The 23517-nt window shown below is 42.3% G+C and overlaps 1 protein-coding gene across 2 annotated transcripts in view; it reads right to left on the bottom strand.

The window, feature by feature from the left end:
* MRPS6 (mitochondrial ribosomal protein S6) overlaps positions 1-23517 on the bottom strand; it is a 96618-nt gene that overhangs the window by 19482 nt on the left and 53619 nt on the right. For both annotated transcript variants that reach the window (XM_089677944.1, XM_089677943.1), the window contains exon 2: positions 2083-2222. In XM_089677944.1, the coding sequence (XP_089534070.1) occupies positions 2083-2222 (140 nt within the window). The remainder of the gene's footprint in view (positions 1-2082; positions 2223-23517) is intronic.

Here is a 23517-nt window from a genome sequence, read left to right as displayed (position 1 = left end):
CTCCTCCAACATCACAGGAGCAAGCTCAAACTCCCCCTGCAACTACTCCCCGGTGTAGTAGCTCTAAGCTCAGTGATGCTATGACAGAGAAAGAGGTTTGAGAGTTCACTCCTGTAATGAAGGGGATGACAAGCAACCGCTGGTAGTGCCTTAGCAACCTCCTAGCAACAAGACATTACCATCGCTGGGAGCTTTTTTAGCCAGGCTTTGGGAGGTACATAGATGATCTACACCTATAGCAAAGGCATTATTTAACTTTAGTCAAAGCTGCACATTTTGGTTATATAAGCAGTCTCCCCTTACCTCCTGCACAGGCAGTTTTTTGGTTAAGGTAAACTAACCCTTTAAATCACAAACATACCTACACAATTATACACTATATGGCTTTGAGATGTCCAGCAAGCTCATATCTGTGTGATTGTCAGCAGTCCATTAAAAAGGTAAAAGGTCAGAGCTTCCATGTTGCTGCATCCTTTACTGCAGGTTTCCGACAGCCCTTTGAGGGGTACCTTATGCTGGAGGGCAGTAGGTGGCCTCCAGAACGTGATCACTGTGATATGGGCAGTACAGTGGCTTAGTGGTTGGCACATCTGCCTGGCAGCAATGGGGTCCTTGGTTTGATTCCCAGTCAGGACAACCACCATCCGCACGTTCTCCATGTGCTTGCATGAGTTTCCTACAAGTACCCCAGTTTCCTCCCACATTGCAAAGACACGGTGGCAGGTTAATTTTTCCCTATGATGTTCTACTGAGTGCACCCAAGATAGCTACCCCTGTATGCAGCTCCTATCTGTCTTGGAAGGACAATTCCTCTTTGTCAAACCAACCCCCCATTTCGCTACCATCTTCAATGGTATTTAGATCCAATGTGTAAACCTGTAAATAACAAGGGAAGTAATATAGCGGATGGATTATTGCATTATACACTTCAGATGCTTACCTGAGCGCACCCAAGAGAGTTGTATACAGGGGTAGCCACCTTGGGTGCGCTCAGTAGAATATCATAGGGCAAATTTTAGACAGGGGTCAATTGACCTACCAGCAAAAAGGTACAAACACAAAAAAGTAAGAAAATGAGCCAGCCAACCAACCAATCATTCTCTACATATGAATTATTCATGACTTTCTTAGTGGATGGTGTAGCCTTTACCAACACACACTTGCTAAAAGAAAACCTATCTCAGGAGGTTGGGAGCTATGCACCTAATTAAGTATATGTATAGCCATTTTTTCTTTAGTTTTGGATAGAGGAGTAACAAAGCCAGTCGGGTTTTTATTGACATCTATAGCCATACTAGAGGCATTCACTCTCTATATTTGTCCTGGTGACCATAGCCACTGAAACAGAAAGCAATGGGGAATCCAACATTTATAAGAAGTCACCAAATCAGCATGTGAGTGGAAGGCTTCCCATGGGGACACCTATTTTCTTCACTTTGTAAGGATTTCCTTTGGTTTCTTGTTGTACCTCCAGGACATTAAAGCGGTTGTAAAGGCTGAAGGTTTTTTACCTTCATGCATTCTATGTATGAAGGTAAAAGACCTTCTGTGTGCAGCAGTGCCCCCCCCCCCCGCTCACTCAATACTTACCTGAGCCTCCTCGCGATCCAGCGATGTAAACAGCCTCGGCTGTCCCCGGTCTCTGCCTCCTCATTGGCTGAAAAAGCAAGCAGGAGCGATTGGCTCCCACTGCTGTCAATCACAGCCAGTCAGCCAATGAGGAGAGAGAGGGGCAAGGCCAAGCCACGGCTCCATGTGTGAATGGACACACAGTGCAGCGGGTGCCCCCACGGCAAGCTGCTTGCTGTGGGGGCACCCGACAGAAAGGAGGAACCAGGAGAGCCTGTGGGGGACCTGAGAAGAGGAGGATCCAGGCTGCTCTGTGCAAAACCACTACACACAGCACGTAAGTATAGACTTGTTTTTTATTAAAAAAAAAAAAATAACCGTTAAAATCACTAAGTCATTTGAAACCTCGCCAACAAGACACAGGAAGCAAACAATAACCCAACACTTAAAAAAAAAAAATACGTTTTCGTTTACTAAAGTATGATGAAGAAAAAAAAAAAAAGGGTGTCATACCCTCCTCGACTGTGATATTGGCTGTGCTTAGACATCCTGAAAGGAAGGTTCTTCTCTCCAAGGCTCTCCAGGTTTCGAATGATGGCTCCTCTTTCAAACAGAGCTTCCATTGTACGTTTCACAGTGGCTACAGTCTCAGGCTGTAAAAAAATAAATAAATAAATAAATCAAAAGAATTAAAAACATTTTGATGTTCGATTTGCAGCTAAGAGTTTGCCTTAACTTTTTTTTTTTCAAATTTTAGAATAAATCTCCAGTTTAGGAGATATCCACAAGCACTGACAGCTGAAGCCTCTCATAGGCAATAAATAGTGCTAAGAGAAGATGTTGTCTGATAACACTGGTCTCTAGTCAATAATTTGGCCCCAGGTGGTGTCTGAAAATTCCACTCCCTTCGGGTCTTTATTAAATAAGAACAGATTCTTGCTCTTGCGTCCTCAGTTAAAATCCTGACCAGGACACTATCTGCATGGATAATCTCCCTGTGCCTTCATGGGTTTCCTCTGGCTACACTAGTTTTCTCCCACAATCCACAGACATGCTGGTAGGTTATTGGCTCCTGTCTAATTGGACCCTGTATATGTATACAGTTGTGCCGACAGTTTACATACCTTGGCAGAAATTGTGAAATTTTGGCATTGGTATTGAAAATATGACAGATCATGCCAAAAAATGATCTTTTATTGAAGGATGATGATCACATAAAGCCATTTATTATTAAGTAGTTGTTTGGCTCCTTTTTAAAACATAACAACAAAAATCACTCAAATGGCCATGATCAAAAGTTTACATCCCCTGGAATGTTTGGCCTTGGTACAGACACACAAGGTGACACACATGGGTTAAAATGCCAATTAGAGGTTAATGTCCCACATCTGTGGCTTTTTAAATTGCAATTCGGGTCAGTGAGTCTGTTAGTTCTTATGTGGAAGCACTGACTAGGCTAGATACTGAGCCATGGGGATCAGAAAAGAACTGTCAAAAGTCCTGCGTAACAAGGTAATGGAACTTTATAAAGATGGAAAATGACATAAAAAGATGTCCAAAGCCTTGAATATGCCAATCGGTACAGTTAAATCACCTATTAAGAAGTAGAAAGTTCGGAGATCTCTTGATACCAAGCCAAGGTCAGGTAGGTCAAAAAAGATTGCAGCCATAACTGAAGAATTGTCCAGGACTCAAAGAAAAACCCACAGGCAACCTCAATAGAAATACAGGCTGCTCTGGAAAAAGATGGTGTGGTTGTTTTTAAGGAGTACAATACGGTGATACTTGAACAAAATTGAGCTGTTTGGTGGAGGTGCCAGAAAGAAGCTTTTACTGCACCAATGACACAAAAAAGCCCGGTTACAATATGCCTGACAACACCTTAACATGCCTAACTGGGCCTTTTGTGTCATTGATACAGTAAAGGCTTCTTTCTGGCACCTCGACCATGCAGCTCATATTTGTTCAAGTATCATATTGTGCTCCTTCAACACAACCACACTGTCTTTTTCCAGAGCAGCCTGTATTTTTATTGTGGTTACCTATGGGTTTCCCTTTGTATCCCAAACAATTCTTCTGACAGTTGTGGCTGCAATCTTTCTTGGTCTACCTGACCTTGGCTTGGTATCAAGAGATCCTGAACTTTCCACTTCTTAATAGGTGATTTAACAGTACTGATTGGCTCGCCTAATTCACATTGCTTGTTGCTTTGCGAAGAACTCTACATCAGAGTGTCATGGCTGGCACATTTGTTCCAGATGCCCCACAGCAGCAGATATTGCACACGCAGAAGAGGTAATTATCTGTTGTGTGCAACAAGAGGTGTATCAGGATCAGAATCTAAACCCTATAATTGACACCAATCAGCTACTGAGAGTTGGTGGTCGTATAGGGAAATCTGGCCTATGCAGCAAGGAACAGAATCCTATAATCATACTAAATCAACATCAGGTTGCTACTCCTCTGGTTCGTCACCACCATGAATGGGTGCAACACCAAGGCCGTCGGTTTACAGAAGGTGCTACCAGATCAGCCAGCTTGTGGGTTGTTGGTATGAAAAGGTGGTTTCCTCCCTGCTCTTCCGGTGTGTCAAGTGTCACAAGTTAAGAGGAAGACATCAGCAGCAACAAATGGCGAGTCTCCCAGCTGATTGCCTAAGTACAGATCCACCCTTCACCTACGTTGGAGCAGACGTTTTTGGTCCATTGTCTGTCATCACTCGGAGAACGCGTCGTGGAGCTGCCAATAGTAAAATGTGGGCTGTATTGTTTACCTGTCTTAGCATCCGAGCGATACATATAGAAGTGATTGAGTCTGTGGATTCTTCTTCCTTCATCTGTGCTCTACAAAGATTCTTCTCTGTTAGAGGACCAGTCAAACAACTGAGATCTGACTGTGGTACTAACTTTGTTGGAGCATGTAAAGAGTTGCAATTAGACAATTTCTTGGCCAACAATGGATGTACTTGGTTGTTTAACCCTTCACATTCTTCACACATGGGAGGATCCTCGGAACGAATGATTGGAGTAGCATGAAGAATTCTGCAATATCTTCAAGTGAAATTGACTCTCAGAATATCTACAGCTGTCAATGGAAACAGCTGCAACATCTAGCCTATGTGTTTTGGCATCGCTGGAGGCAGGAGTATCTTCATCATCTTCAAGGTCGTCACAAGTGGCAAACATCTAAGCCTAACCTTAAGGTTGGAGATCTCATTCTCCTAAAGGACAAGGAAGTTTGTCGGAATGAATGGCCTATGCATCTTATTACTAAAGTTATGCCCAGTGATGACAAAGTCCAGAACGTAGAGGACAAGGTAACCAAGGGAGGATCAACACAAATATTTACTTGACCAATTACAGAGTTAGAACTCCCTTTGCCAGGTGACTGACTTATGAAACCACTATGCCATGCTATTGGACGGAAGGGAGTAGATTACAGATAACCATGGTTTTTTTTTTTAGTTGGAACTTTAGTATTCTCTGAAGATGCCCTATGCTGGATTACTACATGTTCTGCCATCCAGTTGAACTTATGTTAGGTTTGCTTGTTGCATATTTCTTGTTACAGGTTCCAAGACATTCTTCAGAATTGGACTTATTGAATATATATATTTTGAAGTTATGAAATCTAAAGATTTCAGACGGGGAGTGTTGTGCTACTATTTGATTATTTCTCTGTGACCATTACTTGTTTATTATTGCTCTGTGTCTTTCTCCTTCTGTCTAAGCTGAAGTCTCTCACCATACTTGTGTATATCCCTCCCCTCTGCCTCTCTCTGGTAGTCATTCCACTGTATCCGGTCTTACTGAATGCGTCTTTCCATGAGGCTACAACATTAACGTTTCTACCTATGATTTTTCTCCATTAAACGGAACATTCGAATGTATTTCCTCATCTGACTTCCTCAACATGTGAGTTTATTCATTGAGTTAAACTATCTGACCCAATGCAAGGGATTAATTCAACACCACGTGGTATAGCTGTATACGTCACTGGAGAAAGTTTATGGCCTCGTAGTTGAGTCAGAATAATGATTCTGTTCAGCCAGCCCAGTGATTCACTGCTACACTTCACAGTCAGTCAAGCAATACCAATATTTCTTTCTGAAGTTCCCATGTAAGAAACCTGTTCATTGGACCCTTATCCTGGATACCTGCTGGAGTTAGCTGGCTGAAGTCAAAGATGTGCCATAGGAAGTAGGGCTCTTACCTGCCTGTTTATGCAGCATATCAGAGGTCTGTGCTTCAAAAAACTAGCTGCAGAGCATTGACAATGCCTTGGCATGGAAAACAGTTACCGTATATGGATTTAACTGTGTATTACTTCTTTGCCTAGAGTTCTACTGTGGCATAATTTTACGGTAACTCCAAAATTCTGTAGAAATTCAGTTTAAATAGACTAAAACGGATACATGTTCTACTGAGAACCTAATGGTTCAGAAATAAACTGTTCCAAGGGCGGGCTGACCATTCGGGCACTGCTTGAGGACCCATGGGCAGTAGGGGTCCCTGCCACATGAAAGGCTCCTGGAACCTTTATTGGGTCAAAATTTTTAATTCTCTGCCTCTCTGGACACTCTGCCTCTTCAGTCCTACCCCTACCTCCACAGCCTATCGTGAATTGGCCAGTTTTGGTCCCCCGGAGGATCCATTCATGCAGTGCATGCCTGAAGCGGCCAATATGGCGGCGCCCATAGAACATCTGTGAGGCGGCGGAGTGTGTGGGGCAAGATGGAGCTACAGAGGAAGAAGGGTGAGAGAAACTGGGGGTAGGGGAGACTGGGGATATCTGGGGGAGGAGGGGGCCAATTAGGAGGCTAGGTGTGGCCTTTGTGTCAGGCTTTAAGTTGTGTAAGGCTTTAAGTCTATTTCTCTAACATTTTCGATTTCAGGTAGCCACAGGAATATAGGGAGAGAAGGGTCTCCATTTCAGAGGGATAAAGAATTTGGCAGCATTTGAGGTAGGTGTGGACAGAGTTGTAGTGGGGATGGTAGAATGACATAGAAAGAAGAAGGCCTGCGGAATCTGGTTAAATTTTTTTTTTTTTTAGGAGACTTCTCTAATCTTCATCCGAAAGGGTCTGAATTTTGGGCAGGACCAACAACACATGGAGGGTTGAGCCCTTTTTCAGTCCTGCAGTGGAAGCATTTATTAGAAACCTCTGGGCTGTATTTCTGGAGAACCGTCGGGGTTGATACCATTGAGATGTTTTTTTATAGTTGGGTCTTGGAATCTGGCACATAATGAGGTTTTTAGAGTGAAGAGTTTTTTGGCATTTTTCTGGAGTGCGGGTGGTTCATAAGTCTTCCTCCCAGTGTTTGAGAAATTGGACCATATGGCCTGCCTTCGGGTAAACTAAGATAAACCTGTTCATTTATAAATTAAACTTGTAACATAATGACATTTTGCCTAATGGTTTATTTCTAACACAGTTGATCATCAGACTACATTTTTGAAGTCATTCAGAGAAATACTTAATCACAAATCTCTTGCAACTGGGCTTTATTCATCATAGAGGAGTGCCCTGGAATAGAAAAGGCAGGCTATTCCCTGGGCAGCAAAACAAATTGATGGAAGAGCAAATGGTATATCTGCTTGGCAAGCTACTAAGCTGGTCCTACTTTTGTGTTGCACTGATTGCACTTTGCCAACGCTACTGACAAACCTAATAAATGGCCCCCTAGCTTCCCATGGGGCTTTCCCCTTACTTGCAGAACAATAAACAGGCCATTGTGACTTCTCAAACATCCAAATCATGTTTCTGCAGGAGGCATAAGAACAAATGACTAAGATATCGGCTCTGAGAGACATGCTTAGTTAGAATGGACTTAAATTTAAATAAAATACATTTTCTATCTTATAGGGAACAGCTAGAAATGTTAATGTGCCTATCCAAAAACTAGAAAGTTACCTTTTGTCTGTGCTTTCGGTTAGCCTAGGACAGGGGTCTCCAAACTATGGCCCTCCAGCTGTTGAAGTACTACAAGTCCCATCATGTCTCTGAGAATCTTGCCTGTGGTTGTCAGTCTTGCAAGGCCTCATGGAACTTGCAGTTCCTCAACACCTGGAGGGCCATAGATTGGAGACCCTCTGGCCTAGGCAAACCTCATATCTGTATATCTGAGTTCATCTAAGGTACTGCTGTCCCTGACTGCTTGTCTCAGAAAATTTAGAGACATTTGATGTCACTATGATGGTGCTAACTGTTCGATTTGCTGGAGAGGAACTGTACCTGAGGACCAGCAGTTCAAGGATCCACCTGCCTCCACCTCATTCATTTTGTGGATGTGTGCTTCCTCCACTGCTACTGTTGTTTCTTCAATATACCCCTATTAAATCACCAGTCGTCAGGGGGCAGTTCTGAGATGAGAAAGCACAGCCCTGCGTCTACCAAGATGACCATATCCACATACTATACCTTGTTCTGTGGTGTGTCTGTAAGTCAGTAAGGCCCCTTTGACATGGTCGAGCTGATCAGGTCCACCTGTCAGTTTGAGGTAGACCTGGTCAGATGGTCCATGTATCCCTATGGACTGGCAAGTGTAAAAGAAGAGGACCTGTCCGTCTAGGTGGATTGGATCAGAGGGCAGTTGGGTGTAAACTGACAACCAGTTTGTTTTCGCCTGGCGGGATTTGTCTGTGTCCACTGTGTGGAGACGAATTCAAGTAAATGGGGCCACTCTGCAAGTGCCCCTCAACTGCATGCTTCTGTAGGGTCCAAGGTGCTACACCCACCAACCATGACAGGGCATAGGAGAGCCAGCACTACAGAGAAGACATAAACTTATGTGGCTCTGTTTGATGCTCTTGGATAGTGGGTCAGCAAGCCCAGAACATGATCTACCAGTCACCTACCCAAGATCTACTGGTTGCTGTCCACCGATCTATGGCCTGCCTAACAAGTATTTTCCAAAACTTGGTTCTGTCATGCATCACCATCAAAACTCCATGTGTGCTACTAATAGGTTTTTCTGATTTATCTAAAGATCCATCTACTCCTTTCTAAAACACAAAGGTGCCATGTCTTGCTTCATGAAATTTGGAATATTATTATAACATTCTGTTTTTTGATTCACAGATCTCTCTTTACCCTGCATAACCAAGCAGGTGAGAACTATTTTGAATCTAGATTTACAGCTTTATATGGCACACGAAAATACTAGTATCACTTGAATGGCTGTACAAGACTGGCTGAACAGAATCATAAAATCCCTTTGCAAATGCAGTTTATGTATATACAGTATCAGAGGCGTCCCTAGGGTTGGTGTCACCCGGTGCGGTAACACTTGGTGACACCCCCTCCGACGATCCCCGCAGAATGGATCGGATCTGCGGATTGAGCATAATGGATCAGACTCCGATTCATTATGCTCAATCCACAGATCCGATCCATCCTGCGGGGATCGTCGGCTTTCTTTACAACTTACCTTTTCTTGGATCGGGTCCGGGACAACTGCGCACGTCCCGGTTTCAGGGACGATCAATCGATGATAGCAGTAGTTCTATCATCAACTGATCGTGCCTGAAACTGGAACATGCAGTTGTTTCAGGGGGACATATCTACATGGGAGCAGTAGTGTATTTAGATTTTGTGCTGCCCTAGGCAACACAAAAATTTTGCGCCCCCCCCCCCCCAATGAGAGAGTTCAATAAGTGTGTTTCTGTACATATGATTCTCTCCCCCCTCTCTCTATCTCTCCCTCTTTCTCCCCCATCCTTCTCTCTTCTTTTTCCCTCTATCTTCCTCCCTCTCTGTCTTCCCTCTTCTTCTTCTCTCTTTATCCCCCACTCCCTCCCCCCCTCTCTCTCTATCCCCCTCTCTCTTTATCCCCCTCTCCCTCCCCTCTCTCTCTTTATCCCCCTCTCCCTCCCCTCTCTCTCTTTATCCCCCTCTCCCTCCCCTCTCTCTCTTTATCCCCCTCTCCCTCCCCTCTCTCTCTTTATCCCCCTCTCCCTCCCCTCTCTCTCTTTATCCCCCTCTCCCTCCCCTCTCTCTCTTTATCCCCCTCTCCCTCCCCTCTCTCCCCCCCCCCCCCCTCACTCTTTCCTTCCTCTCTCTTCCTTCCCTCCCTCCCTCTTTTTCCTCTCTCTCTCTCTCTCTCTCTTCCATTCCTCTCACCTTTCTTTCTCTCCCCCCCACCTCTCCCTCAGATCGTATGCCACCACACACACACACCCAACCCTCCCCCCTCTCCAAGGGCTGCTGATCTCCATGCAGCAGGAAGGGGGGTGTGTGCAGTCCCATACGATCTGTCAGTGATCAGTGTAATCTGCTGGATGGATGACAGGAGGGAGAGCCCACAGAAGACAACACAGCTCACCTCCTCTGGGCTCTTTCATCGCTTCTCTTCCTGCTCCAGGCATTCCCCTAGTCCTGGCTTGTCAGCTGCTGGAGAGGTGCACGATCATCGCTCTGCAACTGCCCTCCCCCACATCGATCTTCCTGCTGTCCTCCGCTGCTCAAAGGGTCCCTTCTTCGGGTGTCCTAGGCAAACGCCTTGTTTGCCTCGTGGTGGATACGCCCCCGCATGGGAGACACGTCTTACCGATACACCGGTGTCACCCCGCAGGATCGTCCGTATGCAACCTATACGGGGTGACACCGGACCCGCTCCAAGAAAAGGTAAGTTGTAAGGAAAGCAGATGATCGTCGGCTTGCTTTACAACTTACCTTTTTGTGGAGCAGGTCCGGTGTCGGTGTCCCCCCGTGCGTACCGCACCCCCCGCACCTGCCTCGGGACGCCACTGTTCAGTATGTATTTGGCCGTGGGATTTGGCTCCTTGCCTGCTGTTCCTGTTTAATTATGATCTGTAAAAGATGATTGAATGAAGATTGGCTTTTCACCAGAATTCTTTAAAGAAGTCAGGGCGGTATTTGCTTAATAGTGTAAATATGGTTAAGGTGTCCAATAACGGGTGAAAATCAGGTTTTTCTAGTGTCTTAATTGCTTAGCCCTCCAGGCTAATTTCACACTGATCTGCTGCAAAAACGAGTCAAAAACACATACATTTTTGCCATTTTTTTTTACATGACATGTGACTCAAAAACCACAACAAAAACACAACACAGGTGCGTTTTTGCCACGTTTTAAAAGAATTTTAATAGGGAGGTGAGTTTTTGGTGGGGTTTTTTTACTGCACCAAACAAGCAGCAAGATTTTAAAAAAACACAAACAAATCAGACCCGCAATGAATCAGTGTGAAGAATTCCATAGCAATCCATGGTCACATGATTTTTTTTAACGCAAAAGTGGAAGAAAAACAGATCAGGGTGAAGGTAACCTTACTCCCAAAGTCATTTTTTGTAAATGATTTTTCGATTCGAATAAACAGAATAGCGAATACTTGAATCTAGCTGGAAATGACACCTTCGTGTTTTAGAGAGGGTCTGAAATTTTCAGGGAAAGCTGAAAGTCTCATAAGTAGCACAATTGGACTTGTACGTTGTACTGGATTTAAAAGGTGAGGACCCAAGTTTTGGAAACCTTTAAAAGGACATGGACTGTGGAAGCCGTGCCTGGAAAAGGCAAGCAGAGAGTAAAGGACTAATCGGTTCACTTTGGGGTACACAATCATGTGTGCAGTGGTGTTTTTAGGTTTTGTGCTGCCCTAGGCAACACAAAAATTGGCTCCCCCCCACAGAGAGACCCTGACAAACACCCCCAACCCCCATGAAAAGAGCCTGACATTGACCAAAAACACCCCACCTGAGAGATCCTACCACTACCACCGCCCCCCATACACTGGTAACCCACCCCGGCAAGAGAGAAGACACTTACCTTCACAGCGCCTATCATCCCCAGGAACAAGAGTCAGGCTCTGCATACACCATCAAGCAGCCCCTCTCAGATCCCACCTGGTCCCCAGGCTGCTTGTGTTCTTTCTTCCATCCCTTCTTTTGGGGGGAGCGGCACGTCCCCTCAGAAAAATGCCGCTCCCCTCCTGAAAAAATGCTGCCCTAGGCAAATGCCTTGTTTGCCTTGTAGTAAATACGCCCCTGCATGTGTGCATGAAATGAACAGGAATTTGCTTTTTTACATGATTAGATAATTATATATAAGAAGATAAAACAGCTGTGCCTACCTATCACCAACTCCCAGTTTCCAAAAGATAAACACCTACTCCCAGCAAGTGTTAAATAAAATGAATAAACCTGCAATGTATAAATAAATATAAAGTGAACCAAATATACATTCAAAATATAAATCAAAGTGAATGTCCCTTGCTGGGTTCACTTTTCCTGCTGCTTCTTGATCCCCCCCCCCCCCACCCAACACAACACATCAGTCAACCACTCATCAGGGAGACAGCTCTTGACATGAGGAAGCAAAGCCCTGCCAATATCAATATGGCCACCTCCACACCGAAATACAGTGCGGAACATAGCATGGTAGATTGGTAATAGGGAAAAGATCAGCTGCAGGAGCCTACAGGCAATGCTAGTGACTGATCATTGGCCATCCATTTGATTGATTTTTTTTTTTTTGTCATGGACTATATAGTTCCTTTTCAAGTAGTAGTATCAGACATCAATTGCTGTGAAAACACACAGATCCTGCCCTTTTACAGAGCATGGGTCCCACCATGGGTAATGCCTAGTGTGAGAACATCAAGAACAAGATAAGCCACCCACAGAGTATCATGCAACTGCTAAACATCGGTCTATTTTTTTTTGCACAGCGAACTGCAGATTCTCACTCATAAACTGGACCAGTTACTAGTTTTTGGCATAGCTTAGACTGGAGTTAAAGAAAATATTGTTTCACTGCTGTCTCAGTGACAGATGTTATGGTAAATCATTCTAAAATCTAGCTATCGCCTGACAGGACAAAACACTATTAAAACAATAAATCTGAATTTATAGCGATTGTATCGTTCTCGTCTTATTACCACCATCAGAACAAGGTGAACCCTGTTAATCGCATTATATGAGGCATTTTACAGAATCCACACACGTGGGTTCGTTATTGGCCAGGAAAGGTCATTTGAGGCTCTCTATAGATCCATCAGCCCATATTTGTCCTGCCCTTGGCTATTTGAAGGTGGATAACTTACTAATGACCCCTAAACACTTTGAAATTAACTTTTTTTTTTTTTTTTTTTTAAATCAAAGAGTTTTTTTTATTAACCTCCCTAGCGGTCTGATTATGTCCATATTTCTGTGCTCAAAGCGGTACATTGTTTTGCATGGAAATATGTATTTTTTTTATTGTAGGCCTGTAATTTTAAGGAATAACTCACTGAAATCTGTCCGAACAAGAGTCTAGTAAACATCCCGGGTAGGATAAAACTTGAAACACGAAATCATAAATTATAATTTAATAAATAATCATAAAAAAATAATAATATAATAATACATTTAATTCAATAATATAATCAAACCAAAAACACTGAAAATTTTAAATATTGCGCCAAGTTCGCACATCGCTGAGCAAAGTCGCAAAATCGTTTTCAGTGTCTGATGATGAATTTCCCCACAAATCATTATCACTCAATTCTGCAAGTGGTTCTAATTTACTATCGCTGTTCTCTAGCCGGTCTAAAACCGCTTTTGACCTAAAGGGACGCTTTTTGGACGCCATGGACTTTTCTAAGTTTCCAGGCAGAAAGAAGAGTAAAAATGCAGGCAGGGCACAGGACAAAGCACTCGGGACAAAATGTATGTGAAATGGTTTGATACAGTAATGTTTTACTATGTGATTTTAGTGAATGTCACTTTTTGTCATTTTCAGATTTCCTGCCAGTTCCGTCCCCCATACGTCCCGACGCTTGCAGGGAACGTAACCCAGATGCCAGATGCCAGCATCCGCCGGATTACATTGCCGGGGACACTACAGGAGGGACATCGCGGGAGCGCAAGACAAGGTAAGTGATCGAGGGATCGCGGAGCAGCGCTGCATGGTGTTCCTGAGTGTAGCTCGGGGTTACCGCTTGTGGTACTGAAACTTTACCCCGAGCTACACTCGGGAATACCGCCAGGGAGGCTAAACATACTCAAAAACAGCAACAAAGACATAACATGCCAGAGTGTCCATACAGTGACGGTCTGTATGGACCACATAGCTATAACAGTCATCAAACATTAACAGTAGAAATTTTTGATTCAATATCCATTCAGCCACAGAGTTATGTATAGTATGTTATGAATACATTATGCAGGACACCTCACCCCGTCATAGATCCCAAGTGCCTCAACGTATTTTACCCATATGTTAAAGTAACAGTCTATCCATCACCAGGTCCAGCGGTGCCACATCGGGCGTAGCCAACCAACTGCCCCACACTTTATCATATTTGGCTGGGCAACCACGATGTTGATTAATCAGGCGCTTGTATCTTTAGGTGACACCCATGTTCTATCCAGGCCTGGGGGGGGGGGGGGGGGTAGGTGGAGTTGTGGACTTCCAATAAAGCAGAATATGTTTGCGAGCCTTGAAAGGGACCAAAATTACCTTTTCAATGCTCAGTTATCTTTGAAATTTTTTTTTTTCGGGTTGCTTTCTCCTGGATTATATGGTATAAAAAGCCCAAACCTTTTTTGGTGGTTGAGAGTAGGGAATGGTTAAAGCTCCTATCAGGTTATTTTTGCAGCTTGCTAGGGAGATTTCCCTTTGCTTCCTGTCTTGAAGACGCATGATAGCCAAATTTCTCCAAAAATGAGAGGAAAACTCTCCAGTGAAGTGAAGCAAATTTCCATCTTAGTTGTCGTTGGAACACTTGTCCCTATTGGAGGATTTCCGCTCACTTCTTTCTCTTATGATGACAACTCTAAAGTGGTGCAACCTTTTCCACTCGATCCAAGACACTGTAAAGTCAGACGAAGAACAGCCCTGATCTTGGGAATACAATTGTGGAGTGGTAGGTATGACAATGGAGATCCAGGGGCCCTTTTCCAAAAAAGCTGGGCATGTCGTGTCCAATTGAACCTACCAATTGTCATGCAATAGCTATAAATATAATGCAGGGGTGTGGAAATTTTTGAAAAAACTACTTGTCCAGAGACTAAACCGGTGTCCCAATCTACTTGTCCCTCATGACAATCTACTTGCCAAGATAATAAAAAAATACATTTAAACCAAAGCCGTATTTAAATCTCTGATGTGCTTTTAGGAATGTCTGGGGCTATTAAAAATAAAAGGGGCTTTATAGCGACATACACAACGGTTAATATTTTTAACATTGCATTGTATATCTCCTCCTCCCCTCCCTGCCTGTCTCCAGCACCGCACCTAGGGACTAGCAGGAAGGAGAAAGACCATGCAATGTAATGAGCACTGATTGGCTGCTCATCGGGAAAGGGGAGTGTCGGGCTTATCCTTTATCTCTTTTGCTGCCAGAGCTCCTTTTGCATTTTTTGCACACGTTTAAAAAAAAAATTACTTTAGGGAGTGAAGATTACACATAACCCCCAAACATTATATATTTACTGAAAGCAAACATTCTAGAGAATAAAATAGTGGTAAATCCAATTTTTTGTATGCCATACGATATCACAATGGTCTAAGAAACACCAAATTTCAGTAAAAATACACTTGCGTTAATTTTAGGGCACAAAAAATCAATAAATTGCCCAATTTTTGGTAAAATATACCAGATGAGGTTGCACCGAGCAAATAGATATTCAACATGTCAAACCTTAAATTTGCGTGCGCTACTGAAATGGCGACAAACTTTAATACTCTATATTTTCTATAGGCAACACTTTTAAATCCCCTTATAGGTCATCAGTTTAGTGTTGCTAGAATGATTGCTCTTACTCCAGTGTGAGTAGCAATATGTAATGTGTATTGCAATCAGAGGTTTCATGTATAGGCGCCCTGACGTGTGTGTTTACGTTCACACGTGTGTACATACTATGTGGGGATGGGGGTTTATGTGCTTGGGTGTAAGTACATTTTTTTTTACCTTTTTTTTTTTTCCCCCCATGTGATGATTTTCAGTGACTGGTGATGTCTCCCCTGTACTCCACTGGATGTAATACAGTGCACACCACACTGCATAACATTCTTTTTCTGGCCTCGATGGCCAGGAAATCTGTCAACGGGGACCCGAAAGTGAGGTCACGTCATTTCCAGGCTAGGAAAAGAAGGGGAGGGGAATGGATATGTCTTTTCTCCCTCCCCCATACCTGCCGGCACCCACAGAACAGGTCCTGAACGGTGCTTGGGAGACATAGTGGGCAGGGGGGCACTGTGGAAACAGTGAGCCCTGCTGCTTGCCTGCAGGTTGGGGATTTGAAAGGAATGGAGAGGGGCAGGAGGAAGTTAGTTAGAAAAAGGGGAGGAAGGTGCTCTCCGTTGGGTGTGCAGACAAGGCAAAGGAAGAAAAAAAAAAAGAAAAAGAAGAGTACCATGCGGCCCTAATGGTGGAGTTAGGGAAGGAGCCCGCAGTCCTATGCAGTCTGTCCACCCCACTATCGTGATATTGAACAGTGAGTTGTTAGCAGTAGTTTTCATTCTGAAGGGTATATTTAACATATGCAATCCCTAAAGTTCTTTATATTACAAAGAAAAGTAGCCAATAATTTAAACTCTGCAGGAGCCACGTACCTGTTCTATCAGCCAGCCTCCATCTAGAATGGGACCCACTAAACTATATAATGCCCAGACAGGAATAATGGAGGAGTTATCACAATATCTAGACACATCTTCCAGAGATGACATAACTAGGGCAGCAGCTTAGACTGTTTAAGGCGACAGTTGGTCTTAAAATCCCTCCTGTTTGTAAACTGTGTTTTATCTGTAGAACAGACTGGCTGCAGTAGAACTTACAATTCTGCCGACTTCCAATCTGAATAGATATCCCCTTGTGACCCTTTATTGTAGTACGAGTTCTCAATGTCCACACAGCAAAAACAGGGACTCTTCAGTCTTAGGGCTCATGTACACTGCAGCTGATAAACTCACGTTTAGGAGCTGTTCAGCGTTTTTTTTTTTCAGCAGTCCCTGAACTCTCCCTAATGTTTTCCTATGTGTCCATGCACACATCTTCGTTTACAGTCATTTACAGGCATTTCAGTTTACAGTCTTTTTTTAATGCAGAAAACCTGCGTTTAGTAGTCGATTTTATCAGCGTTTCAAACGCAAAATGCTTGTAAACGTGGCAAATCACGCTTATAAGCGTCTGCATCTGAAATTTTGTTTTTGTTTTAACTCTTCCAGTTCCCTATGCTGTCCAGAGCCTTTTTTCCTCATAAAAAATGCATGCAAAGCGTTTTCAAGGTACTCAAATGGACAAAACACTGAACACAGGATGTTCCTACCAAGCTTGTCACACATTGTAATGACCAATTCACATCTCAGACCTCTCCGACGCTTGGAAACAAAAGATAAGTTAATGACCATTCACACCTCAAATTCCTCATGAAGACCCCAAGAGGGCTACACTATATCTTTTTATTTGTTTTTGATGTCACATGGATAAAAATCTAATACTGCAAAGGAGGAAGGAGTGGTGCAGTCCCCCAGGAGCCACACAAGCAGATGGATGGTCTTGTGATGATCAATTAAAACTGATGCTGCACTTTTTTTTATCATATTTGTGGTGAGTTGGCAATTCTTTTGATTTCCAGGGGAGGATAGTCCGATTTTTATTGGAGTACAAACACCACATATATTGCACAGAGGGACTACAAACTAATTTTGGATATATCAAGTTGATGGGACTGTCATTTTTTGGCTATTAATGTGACTTTATAGTGCTGCAATTTTAATTAGAGTTCACGTGAAGCGTGGTGTACAGTATATTTACCTGTATTTACAAGCTGTTTATTTTTACACTAGTAGGGAGTGCTGACTTTATATATGTTGGTTTGTATTACTTTTTAATGTACACCAACAAAGAATTAAGGTTTGGATATAGATCTGTAGAAATTTCTGCAGAAAATACCTTTTTATTCAGTAGTATCCCCTGTGATTTCTGGTTTCAGCCACCTAGGCGATTAAGTTTTCAGCTTGGCCCATTGACTCCTGGGATATCTGCTTCACCGATCCCATGATCCTTTGGGTATCTAATGCAGGTACAAAAGCACGCCTTGCAGTGTCATTACTGCGCAGGTGCGAGATGCAGAGGTGTATGCTGGGTAGCCAGCTGCACGAAATCGGGGAAATTAAGCCAGGCTGGCTAGATCCTGCATGGCCACAGCGGGAATCGAGAGGGACAGAAAAGAAAAATAATCAGTTTGTGAGTAGTTACAATGTGTACATGGGCAACATTATCCATTATGCTCATGAGGAATTGCAACAATGTTTGCAATGTAATTAATGCAATGTTGGCTAGGAGACTTTAGGGGAAGCCTATCACACCTCCAACTGAACTTTTATCACTTCTATCAGCTCACCCCACAGTTACAACCTTTTTTGCCACTTGCCACACCCTATTAGATTGTAAGCTCTTTTGAGCAGGGCCCCCTTAACCATCTTGTATTGTTATTGTAACTGTACTGTCTCCTTTTATATTGTAAAGCACTGTGCAAACTGTTGCGCTATATTATTATTATACAGGATTTATATAGCGCCAACGGTTTGCTCAGCGCTTTACATTATAGTGGGCAGGGTGGATTTGATTTAAATCAAACTGATTTAAATCACGATTTAAATCACTAGTCAGTAAGGCTTGATTTAAATCCTAGTTTTGTACATAAAGACTAATTCTTGCTGGTATAACTTTAATATGCAAGTAGATGAAGATTTTTAGAATAACAACTTTTCATATTAGTTTTTTTATCCCCAGTTTAATAGGTTAATCATTCATATTTGGACAACTTTTCTGTTGTACTTAGGAAGGAGAAAAATAATCATTACCTTAATAACAATTTCAATAGATTTATTCAGCTGAAACAATAACATTCCAGCATATGTTATTTGCTTAAACAAACATCCATGTTTGTTAACTAATTTGGCTAAACAAAATATATATATATATATTAAGAAACGTAGACTGTCAGCCCCTTCCTCCTCACACTTAGTTTCACTTTCTTCTTGTGCAGATCTATTCTACTCCAAACAATCAGAAAAATATTGTTTCTATTCTATTCACTGAACTTCTTGAAACTTAGCACTGAAGGGGTTGATTCTGTATTCATAGGTTTGTAGAAGTTAGGATGAAGGTCTTTTTCTTAACTCTGTTCATGTTATAACATTTTTGCTGTGAAGAAGAGGCATGTGATCTCCGCTGAGTCAAATTCAGTTTTGAGAACTGCAAAAGTAAACCAATCATCTGTGATAATATCTTGTAGGCAGAGAAACTGCCCAATAATATTACAGAAACCTCTGGAAGAGCATGACATTGTGAATGGATTCATGGAATTTATTTACCAAAAAAATTAAACATATACAGCCTTATTCTACATAATTAAAAAACTAATCTTTATTTCATGATGGAATAACCTTTGGATGGGAATATATTTTCCTCAAAAAGCATTTTATTTAAAAAAAATCCAATTTAAATAAAAATAATCCGATTTTTTTTATTTTTTTAAAAAAATCATTGATTTTTATCCACCCTGATAGTGGGAGACAATACAGCAACAATACAGTTCAATACAAGAGGGATTAGAGGGCTATATAATATCTGTATAATAATAATGTGTGTAGGCAGCAAACCTTACATGATTGTCAACACACTGTTGAGATAAAATAACTTTTCCAGGTTTAGGATTAGTGTTCGGTTCAATTTTTAGCATTAGGTTGAGATTAAACCCAACAACAAAAATATATTGAATCATACTAGGTTTGTACATGTGGTTGCTAAATTTTTTTTTCCCCATTTTTACCTGGTGACTCTGCCAATACCACATTTTCTGTCCTAAGGTGACTATGTTAAGTACACCACTGTAACTATGGAAGGTGCCATGACCGTTATCCAGGCTGGACTGTAAACATATACACTATATGTAGGTATCTTCAGTATTTGGGTTGGGGGGGGGGGGGAATGATGAGATTAGTAATTTGCACAAGAAACTGTAATATTTTTGTTCCAGTTCAGTGGCTATTTAAATAAAACTTTGTAAAGGTGAACTATGCCTATAAAAGGTGGTAATGTTCACTACTCCACTGTATCTATGGAAGGTGCCATGGCTGTTGTCCATGCTGGACTTTAACCTCCTTAGCGGTATTCCCGAGTGTAGCTCGGGGTAAAATTTGAGTACCAAGAGCGGTAACCCCGAGCTACACTCGGGCTTACCATGCGGCGTTGCTCAGGGAGTCCCTGCAGCACTTACCTTGTCCTTCGTTCCCACGATGTGTCCCCTGCAGCGCCCCCGGCCATCTCCTCCGGCATCCAGTCCCTGTGACGGCGGGACGTACGGGCGCCGGAACCAGCATCAAATTTGAAATTTTTAAAAAATGTCATTTTTTTAAAAATGATTACATAGTAAAACATTGCTGTTTCAATGCATTTCACATACATTTTGTCCCTACTGCTTTGTCCTGTGCCCTGCCTGCATACTTAGAAAAGTCCATGGCGTCCAAAAAGCGTCCCTTTACGTCAAAAGCAGTTTTAGACCAGCTAGAGAACAGCGATAGTAAAATCAGAACCACTTGCAGAATTGAGTGATGATTCGTGGGGGAAATTCTTCATCAGACACTGAAAACGATTTTGCGACTTTACTCAGCGATGTGCAAATTTGCCTCTGTATTTCAAATTTCAGTGTTTTTGGTTTGATTATATTATAGAATTAAATTTATTATTATTTTTTATGATTATTTATTAAATTATAATTTATGATTTCGTGTTTCAAATTTTATCCTACCCGGGATGTTTACTAGACTCTTGTTCGGACAGATTTCAGTGAGTTATTCCTAAAAATTACAGCCTACAATAAAAAACTACATATTTCCATGCAAAAAAATGGTACCGCTTTCAGCACAAAAAAAATCAGAAATAATCATACCGCCGAGGAGGTTAAACATACTGTATTTATTGTTGCTCATCTTCAATACGTGGGGGTGATAAGATTAGTTACACAAGAATGAGAATATTTTTGTTCCAGTTTGGCACACAAGAACCCCTTCCCCCCATGCACTGGGGCTGTGCCTGCACTGCATGGGTTAACTGCTAGTTTTGTCCAGGGTTTAAGGAAAAAGCTATACTTACCCTGTCCTCGGTCCATCGGTGGACTGTTCCTACCGTCCTCACATCCGGAGCCGGTCTTTCACCGTGATGATGTCACGAACAGTCCATTCACAAGACTGCTAGTGTGTGTGTATATGGGGAAGAGGGGGAGGGGGGACAGGAGCGGCGTGGACCGGTCTTGCGCTCAGAGGATCGGTGGAATAGGTAAGTATCTCTGTTTTTCAAGCACCTAGACAGAAACAAGCATTTAACCCATGCAGTGCTGGCACAGCCCTACTGCATGGGAAAATAATTTTTCGCCTGGAGTTCTTCTTTAAGTAAACTTTGTAAAGGTGAACGATGACTTTAGGCTGGCATTACACACTATAAAAACAAAGTTTCCTCCATCCACACAAACAAGGTGGAGGAAGGAATTCCCTCATCCCTGCTAGGACTTGACATTTGGACAGCAGCTCTTGCTGCTGTCAGAATATATAGATCAGTTGCTGCAGCTGCTGATTTAAAAAAAAAAAAAAAAAAGTGTCAGCAAATCCCAGGGATGGCCACACACCGATTGGAATTTGTCCGGTCCCCTCTGCTGAACCCTCTGAATTTCTATCAGTGTATAGCCAGCTTTAGTGAACAAGCCTGGAATGGAAGAGTCTCTCCTTCACAGCACTTGTTGCTTCTCGCACGTCTCCAGTATGGACAAATCTGACTGCGGCTGATTGCAGGTTGCAACTGCAAATTGAAAAGTAAATGTCAAAGCTATTAGAGTGCAGAAGAACAGCACGCTTCTATACAGACAAACAGACTTTTACAGAAAAAGAAGTGATTTGCCACAACTGCATGATAATTTTGTCATTTTTATCCCAGACCAACTGGGTGTTATTAGGATGTAAAAATAACATCAAATAAAAAGCATCATCTGTGTTGCACTTAAAGAGGTTGCAAACCTCGGACATGAAATATGAACAAAGCATATCCCTCTATAGTGTGTACTTGTCTGAATTCAGAGCACTGTCATTTCTGGATCAGGGTTACAGCCAGGCAACTAGCAATTTCAAAGTCAGCAATGAAACCTGCCACAGTTTTTTTTTACATTTTGGTTAGAATGGTTAACCACTTAAGGATCTCCTGTCCTCAATGTAGTGCGGATGGGCGGCCCATACAGGCACTTCAACGTGTCTAAGTGGCTGGGCACTTCTGGGTACAGGGAGTGTGCCCCCGCTAACTCTCTCTGCGATTAGGATTTTGACAGCAGATCCTGGCCACTTATTGAGCTCCAGGATCTGCTGATCAGCTGTGTCTAATCACAGTCCAGAGCCCTGTGTTGACAATCAGCATAGGGCTTCTGCACTATCATCTTTTTTCCTCTCCCATGCACATTGCTGGATGGACGGGGCTTGGGTAGGTATTGTGGTGGCTGGAGGGTTCTGCTGCACACTTTTTTTTTTTCATCTTCATGCATTCTATGCATAAAGGTAAAAAACCTTCTAACATTCAGCCCTTAGAACCACTTTAAAGCGGAGCTCCACCCAAAAGGGGAAGTTCTGCTTTAAAGACTGGTCCCCCGCTCCCCATTAAGGACTGGCACCCCTGGGAAGTGGGTATCCAAAATTAACAAGTACCCACTCCCACTGCAATCACCTAGGCAATCAGAAGCGGAAGTTGTCCTCCTACCCTCCCTCCTAGTAGTCTTCTGAGAGACGTGACAGGTCCCAGAAGACTACAGGACCATTCAGGAAGAGCAGCACTACTCGCGCATGCGCAGTGGGTAGCCGGCTGTGAAGCCGCAAGCTGTCACAGCCAGGTGCCCACACTGAAGATGTGGGCAGATTTCTACTGTTAGCTCCATCTAGTGGTAATAATGTGGTATTTTCCTGAAATACCTCAAGCAGGAAAATACAGCACTATGGCCACTAGGATAAACTTATTATGCAAAACACAGGGATTATTTGTGATGGCCATGCAAATTCTTGAGAATTCAGAGCCTGTCTACTGGTTGATGAGATATCTATCACTTTAGAAATTATTAGGGAGTATAAAAAAAAAAAAAAAAAAAAAAAAAAAAAAAAAAAAAACACACAAAATAACTTCTATGCACAACATTAATATATATATAAATTGCTTTAATTTGGCACTTGGGGAAACACAGAACTTTTTTTATTTTTTTTTTTTACTTAGTAATAAACATCAACAATACAAAGTCATGTTTTTGTTAACTGTTTCACAAAAAATAGTCCACAGAGTTAAAATGGACAAGAAATACGGTTAACAACTCCACTGTATTAAATAGACAAAAAAAAAAAAAAAAATCACACAAATAACTGCAATGTATATATATAAAAAAAAATATTTAAACATTGTCCTGTACCCTATGCCCAGAAACATTGCAAGACTCGCCACTAACAGGCAGATCATACGGCTTGCCAAGGATGGTTAACTGATAGTACCTCGGCTACCAAGACATAAAAGGGCACCTCATGAGACTTGTGGCCGAAATAACAAACAAAAAGGTCAATTAATCAACAGTTATTTTTCTCTGTACCAGAAAAACTGTGCTTTCCAAAAACTACACACAGCTTTACCAAATATCATCAAAAAAAGGTTTCCATCTACAGAAACCACGCAATTGTCTTACATCATCATCAATTTTTCCTTGAAGCCCAGCCATTTTTTATTTTTTTTTAATTTTGGATGGAGTTGGGAAGAATTAGAACCTACATCATCCTTTCATTGCTGCTTGTAACCCGACTGGAGATCTTTACTTCTTGAGGGATCACAAGGATGGGAAGTGAGGGAAATCTCTCTCTATTATTTAAAGCACATTTGTTGAGCAGAGTAGGGCAGGATAAGAACAAAGGTAAGGTTTTTTTTGTGTAGTAGAAT

The sequence above is a fragment of the Staurois parvus genome, unplaced genomic scaffold (genome assembly GCF_062004578.1).
Source record: "Staurois parvus isolate SC_StPar_1 unplaced genomic scaffold, SC_StPar_1.0 ptg000195l, whole genome shotgun sequence".
Lineage (NCBI taxonomy): Eukaryota > Metazoa > Chordata > Amphibia > Anura > Ranidae > Staurois > Staurois parvus.
This window is presented reverse-complemented; position numbering and strand designations above follow the sequence as displayed.